General features: G+C 29.2%; 1 protein-coding gene and 1 pseudogene across 1 annotated transcript; both read right to left on the bottom strand.

Moving 5' to 3' along the window:
• Positions 1-6699: 6699 nt before the first annotated feature.
• Positions 6700-7591, bottom strand: LOC111317435 (cyclin-dependent protein kinase inhibitor SMR6 pseudogene; annotated as a pseudogene).
• A 5085-nt stretch (positions 7592-12676) lies between these two features.
• AOAT2 (alanine-2-oxoglutarate aminotransferase 2) lies at positions 12677-19228 on the bottom strand. Its single transcript, XM_022919860.2, has 14 exons — positions 18852-19228; positions 18105-18276; positions 17288-17353; positions 17068-17185; positions 16623-16704; positions 16423-16510; positions 16105-16263; positions 15546-15719; positions 15317-15448; positions 14839-14904; positions 14672-14736; positions 14260-14351; positions 13314-13470; positions 12677-12948 (listed from the first exon to the last, which is right to left on the bottom strand). The coding sequence occupies exons 2-14, from the start codon at positions 18219-18221 to the stop codon at positions 12819-12821; spliced, it is 1446 nt and encodes a 481-aa protein (XP_022775595.1). The 5' UTR covers positions 18222-18276; positions 18852-19228; the 3' UTR covers positions 12677-12818.
• Between the last annotated feature and the right edge of the window lie 6010 nt (positions 19229-25238).

Genomic DNA, 25238 nt, shown 5'->3' with positions numbered 1-25238 from the left:
ATTCTAAACTTTTAATTATGATACTCATTTCATATAGACATATAACAACTAATTTAAACATTTAAATTAATTATAATATTAGTTTAACATGCAATTTTTGACATTAATAAGTATATAAGTTATATATAATATCCAATTTCTTTACAACAAATTAATATAAGCATCATGTTTTCAGTTTTACATATAAGATTATATCATGATCTTATTAATTAATTAATTAATTAGGTTGTGATTGAGGAAAAAAAATAATTACTTAAGTAAAGGAATGTGAATCTAAAAGAATAGAGGGAGCATGAATAAATTAATCAAGTTTAGGTAGAATTAAAGAAATGCAAGTAATTACTGGTAATATAAGCATCGTATTTTGGATTTCATACTAATTGAGTTTTATTATATTAATATGCGACATTTTAGTTTTTTATTAAGTTAATTTGTTGTGTTTAATCTTAATATCAATTGAAACTAATTTTTTGTTTAAATACCTATTTTTTAAATAAATTAATAATCATATTTATCGTATCATTTCATATTAAATAGATTATAAATATGTTAATAGTCATGTTTGTCCTGTAATCATAATCATGTTTTATCATGTTAATTGTATTGTGTTAAATGAATTAATTATTTTTATTTGTGTTAATTGTGTTATATTATGTTACTTGTACTGTATTAAAAAAGTTAATTGTAAATGTATTAGTCGTGCTGTATCATGTTTAATATGTATAATAAATATAGCATGTTTATATTTAAATTATTCGTATCATTTAATTATACATATCATATTTGTGTTTTAATTATTTATCTCAATCTTAAATTATGTTAAATATAAAACATGATCCAACGGGCACGAATCTATTCTTTTAATTATGGTAATTACATGGGAAATCTATCTTTTTAATTTTGATATTACAAGTAACATTTCATAGATTTTTTAAATATTTTTTTAATATCTAAAATCTAAAACTATAATTGAATATATTTAATACAAAATATGATAGAATGACTCAAATTACTAAATTTATGGTAATTACATGTGAGATCGATACTTTTAATTTTGATATTACAAGTAACATTTCATAGATTTTTTTTTTTTAATATCTAAAATCTAAAACTATAACTGAAATGAAGGTTTTTGCTGAAAAAAGTCGGACTGATTATTTGACAATTTGCATTTTTTGGTTAATTTGGCTTTCAGTAATTTTTAATTAATTAATTAATTAATCTGATTTTATTTCATTTCATGATAATGGGTTTAATTGGTGGTGAAAAAAGTTTTGGGCATTAAAGTGATGGTTGATGATGTTCAATTGATGAAAAAGATGTTGGGCTTTGATTCGGAAATTTTTATGTGGGTTTAGGCTTCGTGAACTGTTAAGGGTTCGTATTGTGTTTTGTTATATGGGTTTGGATTTAGAGATGGTTGGGTGTTGGATGGGTTGTATGGCCTTTGTTTAATAACATAAAATCATTGTGGGCTTTGTCTAATATTAATTTTGTTGCTATTTATAAAAATTGTTAACGATAAACGAAAGGAAAGAAAGAAAATATTGTCCTCGATTCCTAAGCCTAGTGATTAAGGAATTTTTAAGAGGGTATAAAAGTTTTGGTTTCGAATTTAGATTTTTTTCTCTTTTTTTTTTACGATGTGTTGTGTTAATTTTATGTATAAAAAAAAGAAGAAAATGTTAAATTTTGGAGTGTAACATAAAAGTATTTATGCTATTAAAATAATTATATGTTATAGTGAAAATAGTTAATATTAAATCAAAAAATTATTTATTTATATTTATTATTAAAATATTAATATAAACACATTTGTTCAAAAAATATAAATTAATATATTTTAAATTGAAAAAAAATGATTAAAAACATTTATATTATTAAAATAATATTGTTATATTAAATAATATTAATTATTATAATAATGAAAATATTATATACTATATTAATATTTATTATTAAAATATTAATAATACAATAATATTTTATTATTACAATACTAAAAATATTTATGTATAATAATATAAAGTATAATATTTAGAATTAAAATATCAAAAGTCTTTTAATATTAATTTTTAATTAAAAATAAATAAAAAATATTTTTATTAATATAATAATATTTCAAATCAAATTAAATTAAGTCGAGTTTAAAAAAAAATCATATTCAAGGTTTAGTTCAATAGAACTATAAAAATATTTTAAATTAAAATATTAAAAGACTTTTAATATTAATATTTTAAAAATTTTAAGTAAAATAAAAAAATTTGCTTTTTATTAACATAATAACATTTCAAGGTAAATAGCATCTATGATTCATAAATTTTGAGTCTAATTTTATTTTGGTCTTCAATTTTTAAAAAATGATAATAAAATTTTTAATTATCAAAAGTTATCTTATTTTAATCTTTCTGTCCAAGGATAGTCAAAGTTGAAGGTAAATGGCAGTTTGTTTCCATGGATGGCATCAGCTATCATCTCATGTAACAAATGGAGAAATCAAAATAAAATTTTTATTCAAAGTTTAGGGATCAAGAGTCTTACTATCTCAAATTTTTATGTACTTAAGATATATTTTATAAAAGATTAAATATATAATAATAATTTTATTTTTTAATCATAATATAGTTTCTTTGTTAAATATTTTTATTTTTAATATAAAATGTATTTTGAAAATTAAAATTAAGTTTAAAATTTCAAATTCATTTTGAAAAATATTTATATCATTTTAAAAAAATTAAGTAAAAATTTTTATATCGATTTAAAAAATTAAATAAAAAACTCCATATCTTTTAAAATTATTAAGTAAAAATTTTCAATTCATTTTTAAAAAATTGCTTTATTAATCTGTTCATAATATTTTTCCTATTGAAAAAAAGTTATTTTGAATCTTTTTTTCATTAAAAATTTATACTTATAAAAAATTAAAAGAATTTACATTCAAAACAGTCCTTACCACTTCTGATTCGATAAGAAAAACAAATTGAGTTTGAAAATAATATTTTTATTTTATATAAATATAAAATTTTTAATAAAAAATATATTCAAAATAGATTTTTTCGATAGAAAATAGATTTTTGAATAAATTAATAAATCTATTTTTTGTAAAATAATATAAAAATTTTTAATTAATATTTTAAAGTTACATGGAGTTTTTTTTTTTTTTAATTTGTTAATTGATATAGAAATTTTTATTTAATTTTTTAAAAATGATATGGAATTTTGTTGAAAAGCATTTTGACATTTTTAACTAAGTTTAACTTTTTAAATACCTATTTTATATTAAAATACTATTTTAATGATAAATAGTATCATAATAAAAAGTAAAAAATTAATTTAAATTATAATATTTTATAAAATATATTTGAAATTCAAAAAATAAAAAAATTTTCTTTAATTATTTTTATTGTTCTTTTTTTTTTTTTTCCTTTTTTCTTCTTGAAAATGGAAAAGAAAAAGAAAAAATATTTAATATTTTAATAGAAAATAAATTTTTTGGATAAAAATGATATTTTATATTATGATGTGTATTTGTAAAATAATTTTTAGATGATATAGAATTTGTTCAAATAGGTTTTGAAATTTTCAACTTAATTTTAATGTTTGAAAATCTATTCTTATCAAAAACAAAAAGTATTTAACTAATAAATTATATTACAATAAAAATATAAAAATATTATTTTAAATTTAATATCTTATAAAAATATATTTGAAATATAAAAAATTGAGATAGTAGTATTTTTAATCTCTAAATTTCGAGCAAAATTATATTTTAGTTTATCTGTCTATCATGTGAGATGTTAGTTGGCATTATAAGCAACAATTGAGGATTTAATTAAAATTTTTTAAAAATTAAAGATCAAAATAAAATTTACTTTAAAATTTAAGAATTACATATGCTATTTGCTTAATATTTAAGATTGATTCAAATTAAACTTTAGCTTAAAATATCATATTCAAGATCCAATTTGAATAGAATTATGCTCTCAATTATGATAAATAGATAATGTTTTGCTAAACAAATATCAAATAGTACAAAAATTATTTTTTGAAAATCCTTTTTCCGAAACGAAGGAAGCTTTCATTTCTACTAATAAAGGGTTGCCAAACCCAACACCCATTTCATTTTTTTTCACCCACTAATAATTTGACAGATGGAGCAAAATTGGGACGCAACTCTGATTAAAATGTGTCAACCAATTAAAGCTTACTAAAGCTTATGTTAAAGATGTTTTATATATATATATATATAAATTTAATTTTGACGATCCTCCGTAATTTCTAATTCAGGCTAAAGTTGATATTCCAAGATGATCCCACGATCAGTCAGCCAAAGGGTTCAAAACCTACAACCTTTGACCCCAGATGTTGTTTACTGGTCAAAATTGCCGGTGGTGGCTTTGCTTTGCTAGCTGCCACACCCTCCCCACAAGATTTGTTGGGTCATCCCCGCGGAACTTGATCAGAAACCCGTCCCCACTGCACTTGATTAAAGTTGTTGTTCTTTGCTATGTACCAAGTACTCTTCCCTATTATCTCATCTCACATTCTGCCAATTCTTCCAGCATTGCTCGTGGCCCCCCACAATCCCAAACAAATCACATTGCTTTTTGCCTTAGGAAAACTCTTTCCTATTATAAGCTCCTACAGTTGCAATCAATTTTAATCAAATTCAGGGACATCCCTTCAATTCAGCCACATCTAACTAAGTGTTGTCATTTTCCTTAAGGAGAGCCGGTTTGGCTAGCTCGAACAGCCCCACTGAAAGGTTTTGGATTTAAGGCAATTTTCAGCATTTATGGAGACTTTTGGAACGGCCTGTGTAAATCTCTGTTACAGGAATCAATAAATCCTGTAACAATTTGAAGTGTCAAAGGAATTGATTTCGGATATGATTTGCAGTATGTTCCGGTGGATATCACGTGACCTATAATGCCAGTAGAGATTTGGATTCAAATGTCACAACCCCTTCTCTCTATCTCACTCTCTTTAACTCTTTTAAGTAGTCTAGCACTGAGATTTCAGTAATCTATTGTATAGCCCCAGCTGCGTTGCATCTGCACAGTGCAAAGATGATCCAGAGGATCAGATAGAGTCCATCATCATTTACTGCATTAACGTTCCTTTATATTTTTTTGGAGTAAGTTGCTTCCTAACAATAAAAAAAAAGAATTACGAATATTAAAATTAAAATTTCATATTTATTAAATATTATATTTTAAAATATTATACAATTTAATTGAATAAGCTTATATTTTGTCACATAAAATGCAATTCTGAAAGTGGCAATTACATTGATACAGTATCAAATACTTTGTTAGATATAGCAACTCATTTGATTAAATTCTATACATAGATTCTCACCAATAAATGAAGCAAAATTTACTTTAGAGCAAGTAGATAAGCATAATTTAATGTGGTTCTGGAAATAACAAAAGTATCAAAGCAAACTTGATCCATTTTCTAGCAGCATATTCTTGCATGATTCACCGCTTCCTTGTTTCCTTCAATGATACAAGTGGAAAAGCAGACTCAAGACAGACAGACCATGGGCTGGCAACATTGCCGAATGCGTAAGCATCACTAGTATATAACATCATGTGGTATCCAATAATACCAAAATGTTTTGAATGGAGATTCGCAGCCATTGTTAGACGTGTTGAAACATTATTGCTTCAATCTCAGAGCTCTGATCCCGAGAAAGCTTTGTTTAAGTGTACAACATAAACTCCAGATTAGGTGAAGTCCCCCTTGTCACTTTCTTTTTTTTTTTTAACTATGGGTAGCTTGGACTTGGATGCTGCACATTCTTCAGTTTTAAACAAATGGATTAACTTTGTTTTTTTCACTTTTTTTATAAACATTCCATTTCCATTATCCTTATTCAAAAAATTTTTAATAATTATTAGTAGTAAAAGGATAACTTTTAGAACTGCAGATGCAAGTGACATTGTCAATTATTGGTGAGCAGAACTTGAGGGGTTGGAAGAGTTGAATAAGGTCCATTCAAACTCTGCATAGGATTCTAATCCAAGTCTCCCCACATGTGTTTTGTCCCTTATCTTTTTTCTTTTGCTTGAGTTATCACCAAAGCATTACAAAGAACCTTCCCACTATCATAAGAGTCCGAGGTGGGTGGGGAGTCATGTACGTGGGACAGTGAAAAACTAAGCTCAAAGTCTAAAGAGGGGTTGATGGCAGAGACCCCAGAAAAAGGCAGTGGGCCTTCGGGCTCAGCGTTTTGTAGGGATTTGTCTTGGTCAATCAGCTGGTGTGAAGCATCCGTGCAGCATCTTCCTTCCCCTTGAAAAGGATTTACATTTACTTTGCGTTTGACAACTTTTGACACAAGTTATAACCATAGCCAGATGTTGACTTGCATGTGCCACTCCCACGCATGAACAGGAATAGTTCTAGCTACTATAGTTTATTCAAACAAAACGAGAGCAGCAACAAGAAGAGATCAGAAAAAAAATCATATAAATTTGAAGAAAACCCAGATCCTCACCATTACTGAATTGAAAATTGGATGCTTTAGAATTTCTCTATTCCACTTCCAGTTCTGAGAATATAGATTAACACAGATTCTACAAAGAAATAATGCTACAAATATATATAGAAACTTGAAAGAAAAAAGGAAAGATACCACTGCGTTTTACCAAATTCAGAAGGTAGTTAGGTGAAGCACAGAAAGAGCTCAAAGAAGCTAAAAATTTCCATGTTATTTATTTATGATTTCCCCTGTACATGAACTTCTACTGATCATCACTAAAAAAATACCCTAAGCAAGAAGAAAAGAGAAAAGGAAAAGTAAGAGTACAAAATAAAAAAAAAATGACAAGAGCTAGGGATGCAAAAGCTTGGGTCGATGAATTAGCAGTCAATTAGCCCTTTCAACATGGCGTATAAAGACAGTCTCCAAGTCCGGAGGAGTAAAAAACTCTCTAACACTTCCATAGTTACACTTTAAAGAAGGTTTTGGCTTCCTTGGAGCAGGTGGACACGTGAATATGGTTGGAATTCTGGCATCTTCTCCCGTTGGAGTCGTCGTACATGAATCGTCTCCTTGGCCATCGTTACTGTCTTTATCTTTCTCTTTCTCCACTGGTTTTGTGTATACAGGCTTCAAAGTAGGTCGTAAAGAAATCCCAGCAATAACCCATTTTTTGCCTTCGGATTCTAACCCTCCATCCACTTGAGGCTTCCCTGAAACCCCCATATCCTTGGATCAAATACCGAATTACCCAAAATCTACGTTCAACTATAATTATAGCTAGCCACGGAGCCAGGAAATTAAGAATAATGGAATAACCGAATAAGGGAATAAAGAAGAAAGAATAAAGATGGGCTTTTCTTTTCCTTTTCCTTTTCCTCTCCCTTTGTGGAGAGAATCAAAAGGAAAGCAGAAGGAAAGTGGGGCAATGGAAAGGAATAGAGGTTTTTGTTAGCAAGAAAGACAGAAAGTACCGAAAGGCTGAAGAAGGAACATGAGAGAAAGAGAAATGTTTGCAGCCAAATGCAAAGGGCTTTAAATAAACAAAATTAAAAGAATAATAATAATAATAATAGTAATGCAGTAATTGAAAAGAAGAAGGGATTGGGGAGGAGGCAACGTTGAATGTTGTGTTTATACCAATCAGGGAGAGAGATAAAAAGAGAACCCGAGGAAACTCGTGACATAAGCACAGAAGAAAAAAATTTTAAATTATTAAAAAAAGAGAGAAAAAACTAACGCCAAAAACAACTAACATCTGTATGTTGCCCGTGAAACTAGCTAACCGCGGGCAGCCTTTGAGGGAAAAAAATATATAATAAAAAAAGGGGTTGGGGGATTGACTTGGATTTTGGCGCCAATTCTGGTGCGGGTAGACATGAGATCGCCAACAGTTTTTTTTAATCTTTTTTGGTTTTTCCTTTTTTTTGTCAAACTTCTGCAAATTTTCAATGTCTGGTCCAGTTTTGTTTTCCCCTCTTTGTTATTTATATTTTCTTTTAGTACGTGTGGATGGAGCATTTGAAATAGTTATTTCATTTTAATAAAATTTTTTAAAAATTTAAAAATATATTTATTTGTTTGGATAAAAATAAGAGATAATTTTAAAATTTAGGTGAAATTTAAAAAAGAAATTTAACATCTCAAATTTCTTTTTAAAATTTCATTTAAAGAGGTGATTTTTCAAAAGTTCTCTTAATTTTTTAATTCTTTATTGGACATCATCCACTATTAAATGCAAAACTCAAAAAATAAAATATAATTTTATTTAACTTTAATCTTAATTTTTTATTTTTATATTATTAATAATTTCTATATATTTTTATAAATTTAATGATATTCATATTGTATATTTTATTTATATATATATTTTAATATAAATATTCTTCTTTTATAATTAATTTTTTATTTGATCAAATTTCAATAGATTAAATTTGTTTCTAAAAAATATTTATTAAAATAAAATAATTACACATACTAATATTTTGAAGTGACGCATTTTAAAATGTCTTCATTTCAAATTTTTTAAAATTTTAAAATTCTTCAATCAAACACTCTTTTCTTATTATTTAATTTACTTTTATTTTCACAATTTTATTTTTTATCAACTTAATTCATTTAAAAATTTGTATATACTTATTTATTTCATGTCAAATATATATAAAACATAATAATTATTATATTATAGTTTATAGCGACACATCAAATATGAAACATATTTTTTGATTTTATCAAATTCATATATGATTTTTATTAAAATTTTAAATCATATTACTTTAATATTTTTTCGCATCATTTTTATATTATATTTAAAATTACGAAATCTACTAAAAACTAATAGTAAAAGTTGCTATATTAAGTATTAAACTATATGCAGTTGGATTTTGAGTAATAAATATGTTTATTAATGTTCATTCATATATTAGTGTTTTCTCATTTTTCAATAAACTATTTATAGAACAATAAATATTTTTATGAATGTTCATGTCTATATTAGATGATTCATCAATTTTCGATTAATTAGTTTAAATGAAAAAAAAAATGTAAAGTTAGCATTTTCACTGTTTTTACAAGTATTGTTTTTAAATAAATTAGCATTAATAAAAAATAAAATATGAAAAATTAGCATTTTTATACGTACAGTCAGGTTGTTTACAAAATAAATACAAATATTAATTTTTTGAAATAAATTTGTTTAGATAAAAATGAATATAAAAATTATTTTATTAATTTTAATATTTACAAGTTTTAATTATTTTTAACAAATAAGTATTAATAGAAAAGCAAAATATGAAAAGTTAGAATATTTATTTTTGAAAGAAAAATAATATAAATCAATTTTATTTAAAAAACTGTTCATATTCTACTACTCACTTTAATGAAAATAGTAAAAAGATGAAAATTCACAAAAATTAGTATATTAATTTCAATCTTTTCATATTCCATGAATTAATAATTAATAAATAAATATTTGGAAAAATTAAAAAAATAAATCTTTGTATCGTCAATAATTTAGATTTTTACAATTATTATATCCATTTTATGGTTTTTATTGGTTTACCAATGACTTTTGATCTTTTCATTTAATATATAAATAGATTCATTTGCAGTGGTAGAGGATCGATATTTTTCTTTAATATGATTGTTGTTTTATTTGTGTTTCTTTTTTTTTTTTTCAGATTTTTTTTGGAATTTTGTTTGTTCTTCTATTTTTAATATCTATTCCAAAGAAGTAGCATAAATAGATTGCTTTTCAAATACAAACTTTTTAGATTTTAAAAAACTATTATATATATTATTTAAATATTTTTATAAAAAAAAAATTAATGGTGTAAAGCATGAGTCAAAAAAGCAATGGAATTTTAATGTTTCTAACTTAAAGGATAATAAAGTTACGTGCTTATTATTAAGGGAAGGGTTTTTGCAAGCATATGCATTTGAGGCAATGTTTTAAGATTAAGTTTCTAACGAGATTTTAACATTAGTTAAAATATGTCAAATGTGCAGTAGCTCTAGCACCAGTGTTGAAGTGGCTTTTGGAGGTTACAAATTTAAAGGTTTATTTGCATAATATTTTTTTTTTTGATAAAAGTTAAGAAATTAAAAGTAAAATTAAAAATTTTTAAATATTAAAATATTATTTATAATAGTATTTTTATATGAAATATAATAATTGATAATAAATTTTGCTAACGAGTCTTTATTAGGATTAGTTAAAACGCAATTTATAATAATATCAATACATTAAAATGATAAAATTCTAAAGTGTTAAAAAGTAATATGATAACTTTTTGTCATATAATAACTTTTTTTTTAAGAATATGATAAATTTTTTTATACAAAAACATCATTACTTAAAAATAAAAAAAAAATTACAGGTGTAGAAATTAAATGATTTTTTTTTAAAATAATTAAATAAATTAAATTCTAAGTTTAACACTGTAACTTTAATAATATAATAAAAGTTAGGACACTCCAACAAACCCTTTATAACCAAAAATTATTTCTATTTTTATCTAGGGTTGATAATCTAACCCGTTCTCAATAAGTTTCGATTCGACCCGACCCTACTCTATGAGATTAATTTTTTTTTTTTAATTCAAATTTCAAGTCGAATCGGGTTAAATAAAATTAGGAAGCAATCAGGGTCGGATCGAGTTAGGTTTTAGATAAACCTGACTCGACCTTATCTGATATTATATAAAAAATTATTTTTTAATTAATTATTTAATTTATATATATTTATATAATGATATTTTTAAATAGTTATATTTAAAAAATAATATTTTATATTTTTAAAAAATAATATTTTATTAAATTCAAGTCGAGATTAGGTCGGATACGATTTATATAGTATCGGGTCGAGATCGGATTCGGATATAAAAAAACAAAAAAAAATTTGGATAAAATAAAATTTAAATTTAATAATACATAAAATCGGATCAAATTCGGAACGAGGAAAACTCGAACCCAATATGATGTCAACTCTATTTCTATCTAATGTCTTTTCAGCTTCAAATTATTCTCTTACATTTAAATGAAATAAGTTTATTTATCCTTCATTTCTTTTAACAAAAAAATCTTTCTCGTGGGAATAGAAATAGAGGGAACTCCCTTTCGATTTGGGAAAACTCTAATTTAAGGGTCAAAATTTATGTCATTGACCAAAAAAATTCGAGAAAGAAGATAAATAGAAAATCATGGTGTCTACAGTAAGGACAAAGGAAGAGTCTGATGATGCATACATATTACTATATCAGTCCACAATCAAATCCCCGGTGGCTGAAACGTGCAATTTCTAGTAGGTAAATATAGTGAACCAAATCTCTTCCTCGGGATTTGCTTACTGAAAATATAGAACAAAACCAGTTGTCCATGGAAAGAATATTGGAACCAAATCTTTTTACATTCTTAGTTATAAACCAACTTGAGTGAAAATTAAATTACAACCTGGAAAATATGACATTTGATGAAGGGCACTTTTGCATGGAACTCTCCAACAGTAAAATTTTTTTGGGTAAAACATCGAAAAAGCAACATATAATTGATGTCAAACTACCGTCAGTTAAACAAAATATGCTTGGTGGTGATTTGTTTGGATAAACTCGTCTGCAAATCTTTGGGGAATTGGCCAGAAAGAGGGGAATGAAAGAGACAAAAATGTACAAGATTTAGCTACTAAGATCATCAGTCACCGCTCTATGCCTGCCAAGGGGTGACAAATGCACAATAAAAATAAAAATGAAAATTTCAAACATATTGACGGTGGGCACTTTAAAACAAAACATTAATATGCCAATTGCAGAGGGTCGTCCAGGGTTTCGGGAACCTTTTTGGAACAAGTTCAATGACGCATATATTACAGCAGCATGTGTCATTCAGAAGGAGGATCCTGAATTTCTGGTGCTTGAGAGAAATGAGTAGCAGATTGAAGGAAGAAAACCCCATAATTCTTTCTTTTTTTTACTGTCAAGACAACTGGAAAGCAAAGAGATTGCAGCCGGTTCTGTAAAGGGTGCTTAAAAGAGGAATCTACCTTTTTTGTTCAGTAAGGGACTGATCCCTAATGTCTGATGCTACTGGAGATTAAAAGTCTAACTCCAGGTCTCCCACCGACTAAGGAAATGTTAAAACAACTGCCTATGATTCACTTGGTGCGGAGCTAAATGGTACGTTATTCATATTGATGGGTACAGCAGAGTCGTGTACCTCTAACTCCAGGTCTCCCACCGACTAAGGAAGTGTTAAAACAACCGCCTCTGCTTCACTTGGTACGGAGCTAAATGGTACAATACCATTTTCTTCCATTAAGATGCACGTTATTCATATTGATGGGTACAGCAAAGTTGTGTACCTTTCCTACTTTTATCAACAATCAGTACTTAGTACTGCAATTAGTTTGACGCAGGATGGATAGGAACGAGAAGCACCCAGAAGCGTGAGTTTGCACTTTGCCTGGTCCTGGTTTTCGGGCAAATCCTGTTTCTGATTTGAGTAGGCAAGAGGTCCTGAACAATCATACAGGTAAGAGTTCACATTGGAAGTATAGCAATTGTACCCGGTATTAGACTAATTTTACATTTTGATCCAACCCTTGTTCATAAATCAGCTAGAATGAAGCTGAGGTTTAATTATTAGGACTTTTTGAGGGATGCCATTAGAGAGAGAGAGAGAGAGAGAGAGAGAGAGAGAGAATCAGGGATAATCTTCCATAGCATGAAGTTCATAGGTCAAGTAAGAGGAGAACATCAATAAAGTTTGCACGTATAGAGTGGCTTGCAATAGCCAATTTAATATAATACAGTTTCAAAGGAATTTGAAGCATCCTTCACATCCTTGAGTGACTCCAATTATCTTCATATTGCTCCATGAACTGGTCGTTGAATTTCTTGAAACTTGACATGATTTCAGGCATGTCTTCCTCGGCAGGTAAAATTGTTGTCCTTAAGTGGAAGACCCTGTTTAAAAAAAAAAAAAGCACATTATCAGACAGGCACTTACGGTGATAGAAACAGATAAGAGGGACCTATGTTTTCTGACTATTTCCACAGAAAAGTATAACTTATAAGCATATAGTAAACCATTAAGTTCAGGTTCTGCACTCAAAACAAAGGTGTTTTAAAAAGTATTATCAAAGTAAATTGGACAGATCCATGCAAAATTTTTCTAACATGACAAGGAAACAGAAACAAACATTGTTTAAAGAATAAAAATTGTTGAGCAGGTAAGCTGAGAAGAAGCTATCTGGTAGGAGAACAAGAAAATCGATTATTAAAATTCTAAAGTAACGAATAAATGGAAAAGAAAATAAATAGAGAAGTACCCTTCTTTCTGTCCAAATCCGGAACCAGGGACGGTGGAGATGCCAGTTGCTTCCAACAACTTGAGACAATAGAAAACATCTGGAACTTTTTCTGCCTTTTCGGCAGCTTCTATAGCTTTTGGTGGCAAGCGTATTTGAGGAAAAGAATACATAGCACCTGTACGGTTACCAAGAAAGAGCTTACGTTTTGTTTGGATTGAGCGAAGGGGAAGAAAAAGAAAGAAAAATAAAAAAAATAATGAAAATAATTTTTTTTTGTTTGGATAAATTTTTAATTTAAAGGAAAGAAAAAAAATGAAAAATGGATATATTTTGATTTTCTTATAATCTTCATTTTTTTAATATCTCAAAAAAAAGTTAAAAAAAATTATTTTTATAAAAAGACTATTATATCTATATTTTTATTATGAGATTAGATTTGATTATATAATTTATACTTCTTACAAAAAATAATTTTTTTATAAGTATTTTATATAACATCACAATTTATATATATTTTATAATTTTTCAAGTTATAATAACAAAACAAACTAAATTATTATAAGAATAAATAAAAAAATTGAATTAAATATAAAATTAAGAATAAATCAATAACTAGCTAATACATTGTATCATATTAAATAAGTTCAATTTTGTTTAGAAAAATTTATTTATATAAACTAGGTAGTATAAAGGTATATTTATATATTTTACGTTATTTTATAAAAAAAAGTTATAATTAAAAAAAATTATAATAAATTATTTTTTTAATTATTTATCTAAATAATAGTTGTTAAAATTTTTTTTTTATTTATTAATTTTAACTATCCAAACAAAGATACATATATCCTTTACGTTTTTTGAAAAAACTTAGCTTTTTTTTTTTTTTAATCCAAATATAACGGTAAAAGTCTGAAAAAAAAAAAAAAAAAGATTTCAATTTAGCTGTTCGAGAACAACTATTTACCTTCAGTGAAATTACAAACCACATTTTTGCAGCTGTTAAATCCATCAGTCATTATCCTTGCTCTTCTTCTCAATGATTCAAGGATTCCTTTGCTGCAAGTTTTAAACAGCATTTTTAATTAAAAAGCTTCTTTTCATTTCATAGTGGAAATCAGCATCCCAAGCTTCAAACCAACTTATGGATTTTTCCATGTACAGTATTACTAGCGACTGAAAAACAATCTTCAAGTAGTTTATAACACCCAAATTAGATGGTTAAGAAGCCATCAACACCGAGCATAATTCAACATGACCATCCGAAAGCTGAAAAATGCACCCTCGATTTTTATTTAACCAGAAAGAAAAATATGCATCAAATAGGATGACAATTTTATTTAACCAATTATTTGCAAACGTTGTCTTAGCAGGCATACCTTTCCCTAACATATTGCTCATATGAAATGTCTCCAGGTTTGAGTGGGTTGACCATCAATCCCATCTGTAAAGGGAAGAGGAAGCTTATTTATCTTACTGTTAACATAACTAGAACAGAAACATTGAAGTGCCCAAATTCACAGAAAATAGGATGACATCAACTCACAAATATCTGAGCAGGAACATTTGGACTGAGTGATATTGATGCAATCTTGTAGATTTCATCAACTGTCTGTAATATAAAATCATGAAAGCAAACAGAACTGAGCATCAGCTCAAGAATCCATATTATGTTTGATTTCCAATGAACATCAGGTCAGATGAATAAGAAAAAGAAGAAAGTTTATGAATGTAAATATGTAATAACATGGTAAAGCAACTTGTTGTGATTATAAAAAGCCAGAACAATTTACCCGTTTGACATTAACATCAAAGTTGGGAAAATTACTTGTCATATCTTCTTCTATATGACCCATGACCTTAGAGTCATAATGTGTCCAATTCATGGATTTCAATTTACCATGAAAATTCAAGAGCTATGATGCAATATTATTTCACATTTCATCGTGTATTGACATTTGGGAGAAATTATTGGCTCCCACTGAAGAACATGAAACTCATTAGGCAAATAAAACAACACAAACCTGTGGAGGAATGTTGGTCATCTCAAAGTATCCACCCCGCTGCCCACATTCACCCCAATATCCTTTAGACACAGTGTGGAAAGAAACGAGCTGAACTTCCTTGCTTATAGGTGGCCCCATATCCATCATAACCTTCCGGTGGTACAAGGAAATATGTGCAAATAAAAAAAATTAAAACTCAATGCAATGATTTGGTTGTGGTTTGATCCAACGGCAAAATAGCATCTACCTTTCTAGCACTGATAAAGGGGCGCTCATCCTGGTATATATTCTGTTGATAAACCTCATCCCCAAGTAAAACTAAGTTTTCTTGGTAACAGAAATTCAATATTTCTCTCAAATTAGCTTCACTGAGACACTGACCGGTAGGGTTACCAGGGTTAATAATTACCATTGCTCTTACCTGGTCATATGCAAACATAAAAGAGATTCAGTTGATGCTGGCATGCATTAGGGAAAGAGTAGTTCATACAAAAATAACGATAGCTACTGTAGTATTGAATCCAAATGGAATAAAAATATAACAAACAGCTTTTACAAGTTAAGTGGAAAAAATAAAATTGGGAGGTAAAACTGTTTGGTGCCAGCCAATATAAACCAATTTTTGAAGTCGCAAAACTGCTTAGCATGCAGAATGGAATAATTTAGTCAAACAAATTATATATGCTTATGATTCTTATTCAGGCCTCTTTCTTATCCAGCAATTCATCCAATTGTGATGTTTGTTTAGTTTCAGACCATATTTCTCAAATTCTTTCATAAACAAGCTAGAGAAAAAGTTTACTAACAGTTATTCCTTTAAAGCGAGCCTCTGCAACTGATTGGCGAAGATTATTAACATCCAGCCCCCAGTTTGCAGTCTCTTCCAGGTAGTATGGCACAAGGGAACCACCAAAGAGAGATATTGTAGCTGAGTAAAGTGGATACTGTGGGACAGGGACCAAAACCTGGCAATGCAAAAGTTTTCAATAGAATACAACATATCAGCATTGTGTACTGGGAACATGGTAAATCTCTAAACTATAAGCCAGAAGAAATTAAACAATGATGATAAGAAAAGATGATGGAATCATGTTTTAGCAAAATGGATGACGAAAATATGTTACCCCATCCCCTTGACCACGGATAATACAATTCAAGATCTGCATCACACCTTTGCTAGCACCATCGGTGAGAAATATGAGTTCTGGGTCACTGCCATTTGTAAAAGAAGCAAATAGCCACTAAGCTTACAACTTGGGAACCAAAAATGAGAATTCTTTTGTCAGAAAGGTGATGTTATGAGTGATAGCATCTAGATTATCACCTAGGATACCCATCACGCCTTTTGATGAATTCAGCTACCTCCTTCCTTATGCCAGGAAGACCTCTGGAATCACTATATGCACCTAGATGTATGTTGAAGGAACAAATGTTACTTATATTGTAGATCAAATTTGAACCCTTTAAATTCTAAGAATCCTCTGGAAATGTTCATAGATCAGCTATAACAGCATAATTGTAAAGTCGTAACTAAAATTGAAGACTCGGGTTTAGGAAAGAAAGGGCTGAAACATAAGATAATAATTTATTCGAAACAAAAACATCCAGCAAAATATAAGAATACCTTAAATAAATGACAAGACAAAACTCAACTAGCAGATTATTTAAGAAGTATATAGACTGAAGGAAAAAAAATGCGAGTCATTAACTTAGAGGGTAGTATCTCAAGTGATTTGACTTATTTTCCTATAAATAACACCATGGTATACCTAGACCACCAGAAGTCATTGAAAGGTAATGTTTAGCTCTTGCAATCGCATCTGCAGGAAATATCAGTCCTACAATGGGATCATCTAGCAGAAATGGAGCTTGGCACAAAGCAACCACCTGCGGTAGCACAATTTGTTGGTTCAAACATACTATTAACAACTGATAGAGCAACACAGAATGTTTCCAACAGATGAAAACTCAAATACATAGAACTTATACCTGGCGAGGGAAAGTCAGTGGCTTCTGTCCAAGTGCGTGAGGATTGCCAACATTTGTGAAAATAATCTGCAGACAAAAAATTAAAGATAGAAACAAATTAACATACACTCCCCATGTTGTTGTTTTTTTTTTTTAATGTTTAATAGCATGGTGTTATTAGAGTTCTAGTCACTAATCACACGCAAAAGCATCAACCATACTCCCTAGAGTACCAAAACATATAAATTCTGAAAAAAATTCTTGCTGAGAAGAACTAAATATATGGAAGTGCACTCTCCCATCACATAGTGGGTTCTAGTAAACTGTAGGGACTATACATCCAGCATAGTGGTTCATGCAGAGAGTTTAATTGTGTTTTACAGCAAGTACCCTTCCTTGAGTAAAAGTTCATACAAAAGATGAAAATAGAATCAAGCAGGCATTTCATTAGGAAAATAGTAGTCACATCACAGAATACTCAAAAGATACTAAATAACTTACTATTCAAAAGAAAAAAAAATCATAACTACAAGCTATGTGTGGTAAATATAAATAAGTACTATATGTTTGGCTCAAGAGTGTGAGATACTGATTATGATAATTTATGTTTGGCTTAAGAGTGTGAGATACTAATTATGATAATTTCTCAACAATATCTAAGAACCAAAAGGTGGTTTTAAATGCCCCAATAAATAATATGTAGGAATTTACACATTTTCATTTTCCTGCAAAAGTTAAAGGCAACTCTTATAAACATCTACACCAACTAGTTGTTAAGATGCATAAGAAGCCAAACTCCATATTCAAATAAAATAAGAAGGAAGCAAGCAAAATATACCTTCTTCCCTTCCTTCTGAAGCTCAGAAGCTCGAAGATACAACTCGCCTCTGACTGCATATTGAACTTTCTTCACATTTTCATTCAGTGTCTCGTAGTCTAATGCCTTAATACCCATGATACTGCTCAAGTTCCTTCCTTTAAATTATCAAACTATGGACTCAGCACTCAACCTGTAAAAAACCACGAAGAATAAGTCGAATTTAACATTCTGGTTTTGTATGTAAGTTATTAGTTTGTTTCCAGTTCCACTATGTGAATTACTATGTACAAAATATTTTGACCGTTCTAACAATCGGTGCATAAATATCAGCATAAAATCACTCTATTCCTAAATCGTAAAATCGGCTCTAAAGCTCGTTCGATACGAATACATGCATTAACGAAAAAGTTTAAAAAGAAAATCATAAAACTAAACAAGAGTTTCTTGTTCCCACTTTATAGAGTGCTTGATTCTTAGCTTCAGCATCAAATCCTGACAGCCTTAAAATAAAAAATAAAAAAATTTCTTGAGGAGCAATGCAACTATCACTAAATTAAAAGTCAAACCACACGAGACACGACTTGAAAATTCGGGCAGCGAAATACATCTGGGAAATGAAAATAGTCAATGAAGCACTGATCTCTATCAACCACAAAATCACATAATTAACTTAAAAGCAAAGCCAAGAACCCGCAAAGAAATCAAGTAAAATCTGAACCCAAACTTGATAAATCATGAATCAACAGAAAATTCAAAATAGCTTACCCGTAAACTCAACTGGAAACTGGAAAAGACCCTTTAAACGAGGCTAACGCGTGGGGGGAGTGGAGTTGGAACTGATATTCCGAGGTGCGCAGAGCAAGGTCGCGGCACAAATTTTGTGTAGTTAGTTATGTCGTGAGTGTCAGAGCCTTTCCGTGTCAGGGAAAGGCAAAATATATACTTTAAATAAGATGTGGCAGTGACAAAGTGCAAAAGAGTGCATGTCAGTGGCAGCAGCAAAGCCACTGAAGTAAATGGATTATTTGGAAATGGGAAGTGGGGAGTTGCTGTTTTATTTTTTTAAGTTTTAAAGATGAAAGACAAAATGGATAAAATTGGTGGAGTGTGGTGTAGCTTCAAACCGTGAGTTCTTGGTCGATAATGAACCTTTTGGGACTCTCAATCTCTTTTGGAACCATTTCACATTGGTCGCTCTCTTCAAGTCAAGGTGTGGTTCATATTTGATTCTTGAGGAATTCGTCCATTCTTTCCAAATTCCAATGGAAAGATGGCTTGTGTGTTGCGCCTGAAGCAATAATCACAACAATACAGAAACAATAGACAACAATCAATAATCAAATGCGCAGGAAAAATAAAGCACACCAAGATTTACGTGGAAAACCCTCCAGTGTAGAGGGAAAAACCATGGGCCACCAGAAAAATCTTCACTATCAAATAATAGTTATACAAAGTTCTTCTCTAGCTAAAACTAGAGCTAATCAACAACTAGAGAAACAATTGGAGAAATCTCACCAAATAAGTGACTCAACAAATACACCCTGGATTTGTTCCTAGAGAGCTTCAAACCCGATCTTCACCGTTCAGAATGTATAACTCTGAATCATAAACCTCCTGACAAGGTTCCAACTCAATCGGACCACGGATCGACTTCCGTTTAACCAACTCTCCCTTCTCCTTTTTCTCTCTCTGTTTTTCCTGGCTTTTCTTCTTTTTCTGCTTGATTGTCGACACACACCTTAAACAACCCCACCTCTTTTTTATTAAGTAGCTAGGGCTCTGTGTAAAATAAAAGATTAAGGCCCATGGCCTTTACTTGGTCCAAAACCACTTACATGGGACTGAACCCCATTTTCCTAACAATCTCCCCCTCCAGTCCCATTAGAAGGAGATTCATCACCATAGCAATTTCATTTGGAACTTACCTTGGCCAGGGAACTCATTCCGGCCAAGTTACTGCAAAGCTCAAGCTTTTTCCTGGGAAGTTTAACAAGATTATAAGTACCATTCTTTCGCAATGACTCCATCTCTTCTTTCATTGCTTTTAACCAGTGCTCTCTATCCGGAGTAGCCTGTACATCTTGAAAGCTTTCTGGCTCCCTTTCATTGGTAACTAAAATAAAATCTGAACTTGGATACCTGGTAGATGGCCTGCGCTCTCTAGTAGATCTCCTGAGCTGAGACTCTACATCACTTGATGCTGAAGGTAGCTCCCCCTGCTCAACACTCTCAGGTAGAGAGGATTGCTCCCCCTGCTCAAAACTAATAGCATCTGACTCATCACCAACTATGGCTGGCTCATTCATATCCCCAAGTTCTGTTTCTGGCTCATTTTCACCATCTGTGGCTCTTTCTTGTGAAATCCCTGTCGGTGTTGAAACATTACATTCAACAGTAACTCGTGTAGTCTTCTCATTTTTCTCAAGGTCTGTTATGGTTTCTTTTTCATGAAAGACCACATCTCTGCTTCTGACTGTCTTTCTCTTTACTGGATCCCATACCCTGTAGCCAAATTCCTCATCACCATATCCTACAAACACACACTGTGTAGCTTTACTATCAAGCTTTGACCTCTGCTCTTTTGGTACATGCATGAATGCTTTACACCCAAAAACTTTCAAGTGAGAGTATGAAGCATCTTTCCCTGTCCACACTCTTTCTGGAATGTCAAAGCCTAAAGGAACTGATGGTGACCTGTTAAGTAAATAACAAGCTGTGTTGACTGCTTCACCCCAGAATGGCTTTGGTAATTTTGCCATCCTCAATATACATCTGACTTTTTCCACAATGGTGCGATTCATTCTTTCAGCTATACCATTATGCTGCGGTGTTCCAGGTTCTGTCCTCTCATGCCTGATCCCATGCTTTGAGCAATACTCTTCAAAGCCTTTAGATGTGTATTCCCCACCATTATCAGTTCGAATACACTTCAAGGGTAACCCTGTCATCCTTTCAACCATGGCATTAAAATTTTTAAAAATACTGCAGTACCTGACTTTTGTATTTCAACATATACACCCAAGTCTTACGTGAAGCATCATCAATAAAAGTAACAAAATATCTGCTACCACCTAATGACTCAACCTCAATGGGATCACATACGTCAGAATAAATTAATTCCAATCTATTTTCTTTTCTCTGAGAACTTTTACGAAAAGAAACTCTATGATGCTTACCAAACAAACAATAATCACATGAATCGAGAGACATACCTTTGGTCAAGGGAATGAGAGAGTGCCTTGCCAAAACCTGTAACCCTTTTTCACTCATGTGTGCCAGCCTCCTGTGCCACAAGTTTGCTAAAGCATCATTTTCAACGGTATTTACCTGGTTACCGTTCAATTGCATCCATGTCTTATACATTGTGCAGCATAGTTTTCCCCTTGCAACTACCATAGATCCTTTGAGAAGCTTTCACTGTCCATTCTTTTGTCGGCTTTCATATCCCTCCTTATCAAAGACATTAATAGCAAGCAAGTTCATTCTCATATCTGGAATGTGTCTGACATCCCTCAAAGTCAACATGCAGCCTGTACTAGTTTGTACACCAATATCACCAATCCCAATAATCTGCGACACACTCTTGTTTCCCATCTCGGTACAACCAAAGTCTCCTGCTTTGTAAGTTGTAAACAACTCTCTCTTAGGAACACAATGATATGCCGTTCCTGTGTCAACTATCCATTCAATGCCCGGATCACTAACATGATTACAATCACCATGTGTACAAATCAAAGTAACTGAATCACTATCTGAATTCACTGCTGCAACATTGCCATCATCTGAACTCTTGCCTTTCTCATCTTTTCGCTCTTGCTTTAAGATTCTACAGTTTTGTTTTATATGACCAGCCTTACCATAATGGAAACACTTCACTTTACCTCTAGACTTAGATTTATGTTTAGACTTACAAGTTGCAATCTTTTTAACAAGCATAACTTTATTCATACCTGTTTTTTTCTCATACAATGCTGCCAATTTTTTCCAAACAATGTGAGCATCTGATTCCTGCGCTACATGATGAAACACACTGATATCAACCCATTTTCTGATTGTAGCCAGCGTTTTTCTACCTAGCTTCTTCCAGCTTTCATCTTTCATATCTAATGGTTTAGCCGAATCACCTAATATTGGCTCATACAAATCTTTGCAGTATAGATGATCCTCCATCATAGGCTTCCAAATTGAATAATTTGATGCTGTCAATTTTATCATGGAACCTGTATCACCCTCCATGATCTCAAACAGAATTTACTTCTATCCTGGGTTGCTTCTGTATCGATGTCTCAAAATAACTCTCGCTCTGATACCACTTGTTGCGCCTGAAGCAATAATCACAATAATACAGAAGCAATAGACAACAATCAATAATCAAATGCGCAGAAAAAATAAAGCACACCAAGATTTACGTGAAAAACCCTCTAGTGTAGAGGGAAAAACCACGGGCCACCAGAAAAATCTTCACTATCAAATAACAGTTATACAAAGTTCTTCTCTAGCTAAAACTAGAGCTAATCAACAACTAGAGAAACAATTGAAGAAATCTCACCAAATAAGTGACTCAACAAATACACCCTGGATTTGTTCCTAGAGAGCTTCAAACCCGATCTTCACCGTTCAGAATGTATAACTCTGAATCATAAACCTCCTGACAAGGTTCCAACTCAATCGGACCACGGATCGACTTCCGTTTAGCCAACTCTCCCTTCTCCTTTTTCTCTCTCTACTTTTCCTGGCTTTTCTTCTTTTTTTGCTTGGTTGTCGACACACACCTTAAACAACCCCACCTCTTTTTTATTAAGTAGCTAGGGCTCTGTGTAAAATAAAAGATTAAGGCCCATGGCCTTTACTTGATCCAAAACTACTTACATGGGACTGGACCCTATTTTCCTAACATTGTGTTGGAGGGGCCAATGGTTTTTTGAAAATAATTATAATATTTGTTGGTGACAATGTTGTTGAATCATGATGGGATGATTTGGGTTTTGGAGCGATGATCGTTTTTTTTCTAAATAGCTGTAATGACAAATTGAGAATCAAATAAATCGTTGGAGAAAGCCTTTTTTTTTTTTTTTTTTTTTTAATTTTGTAAGTACTTAGATATGGTGGAATAATTCTTTTAAAAGTATATGGCGTAATAATTGTCGTGTGTTGTCACGGGCCATATTCCACAGTATCTTCAAATGACTTTAGCCTATATGCTTTAGTAATGACAAAATGCAAAGTCTTGTCGTATATAGTTTTTGTACACTATGAGTAAGGAGAATTTATTTAATATATTGTCAATAAAATATTTTAATTTCACAAATAAAATTAATATAATGATACATTTTTTTATTAATTTTTTAAAATATAAATCTCACTTATGAAATTAAAAAATTATATTAATAGTGTATTTGATAATTTTTTATTAGTAAATCATATAATTTCACATGAGAAAATTTTTTTAAAAATTAATTTTTTTATGTTTATTTATTAATAAAGTGATATGTGATTTACTAATAATATATAAAAATTTATATATTGATAATACCTTAAATATATATTTATTATCTTTTTTTAAAAAATACTCATTATCTACTGCAATATATATATATATATACATATATATATATATATGTACATATATATTTATTATCTTTTAAAAAAAATATACTCATTATCTACTTTAATATATATATATATATATGTATGAGAGATTAACTTACACAATGTAACTCTGTTTTAGTTTTACATATTTTTTAAATTTTTAGTTGTACATATTTTTTTAATTCTTGATTTTAATAGATTTAAAAGATGAAAAAAATAAGAAAAAATAATTTAATCTCGTCATTGATTTATTGAAATCAATGGTTAAGTTTTTAAAAATTTTTTTAAAAAATTAAGTTTCTCATGTTTGTTCATTAATAAATTGATATATGATTTATTTACAATATATAAAAATTTATTTATTGATAGTACATTAAATATATATTTATTATCTTTTTAAAAAAATATTCTCATTACCTATTTATATATATATATATATATATATATATATAAGTAGGAAGGATCAACTTACATAATGTTAATCTATTTTAGTTTTACATATTTTTTTAATTTTTACTTGTACATTTTTTTTAATTCTTGATTTTAATAGATCCAAAAGATAAAAGAGATAAAAAAATAATTTAATCTCGTCATTAATTTATTGAAATAAATGGTTAAAAAATATGTAAATATAAAAAAGTTTTATACCACGTAAGTTAATCTTTTTTCATATATATCTATATGTATCATCTATCTGTATCTATATATAAAAATGTGAACTTAAAAAATGTTAATAGTGATCGACTTAAATATCCTCATAAAATTTTAAATTAACAAACTTATCCTTAAATATATAATTTTTATTAATTTATTTAAGTTTAATTTAAATCAATTAAAATAGAGTTTATGAGAAATTGAATTACTTCAAATTTTAAAAATTTAATTTTAAAAGTGTTAAAAGTAATTGACAAAAATATTTTTAGTAAATTTTTTTTATAAATTTTAATTTACATAAAATTTTTTATTATTAGACTTTTTTTAATAATTAAAATAAAAAGTGCTAAAAGTGATTGACTAAACCCTTAATAAAATTTTAATTTCAAAAATATTAAAAGTGATTGATTAAAATACCATTAATATTTTAATTTAAATGATTTTATTTTTATTATTAAACTCTTTTGTTTATAAGTAGAAAAAATTTTCATATCAATTGAAAATACAAATAAAACGATATAAAAGCTTAATATGCATAAAAATAAAACAATTATATAAAGTTTGTTTCTTTAGCTGTTGCAAAAATAATTGTATATGCAATTTATGTTGATAAATGAATTTATTAAAAATAATCATAATTAAGTCATTTAAGCATTTTTTATGTTTTTGCAACTTTTTGTTTTAATATATTAACTATATATGTATGATAATGATTTTATTATCTATATGCCTTATGAGTTGATCATTTAATTATTGATTATAATTAAATCTTTTTAGTCCATTAAAATAATTTTTTAATATATCATTCTTACACTTTAATATGATGTTTATAATTAAGTTCTCTTTTCTATTTTTTTCCTTTAGAATTTTATAATTGTTATTCATAAAAATAAAAATTAACATCAAATC

The sequence above is a fragment of the Durio zibethinus genome, chromosome 2 (assembly GCF_047325235.1).
Source record: "Durio zibethinus cultivar Kanyao isolate XHJ-2024 chromosome 2, ASM4732523v1, whole genome shotgun sequence".
NCBI lineage: Eukaryota > Viridiplantae > Streptophyta > Magnoliopsida > Malvales > Malvaceae > Durio > Durio zibethinus.
The sequence above is the reverse complement of the archived record's forward strand: the minus strand, read 5'-3'. Positions and strand labels throughout refer to the sequence as shown.

Bases quoted from the DNA above. Each gene is read 5' to 3' on its own strand.
- AOAT2 (XM_022919860.2), bottom strand. From the start codon at position 18,221: ATGGGTATTAAGGCATTAGACTACGAGACACTGAATGAAAATGTGAAG. The intron at 16,705-17,067 runs GTATACCATGGT...ACATACATCTAG, and splicing joins AATGACTTCTGGTGGTCTAG to GTGCATATAGTGATTCCAGA. The intron at 16,511-16,622 runs GTGATAATCTAG...TACAAATGGCAG, and splicing joins AGGCGTGATGGGTATCCTAG to TGACCCAGAACTCATATTTC.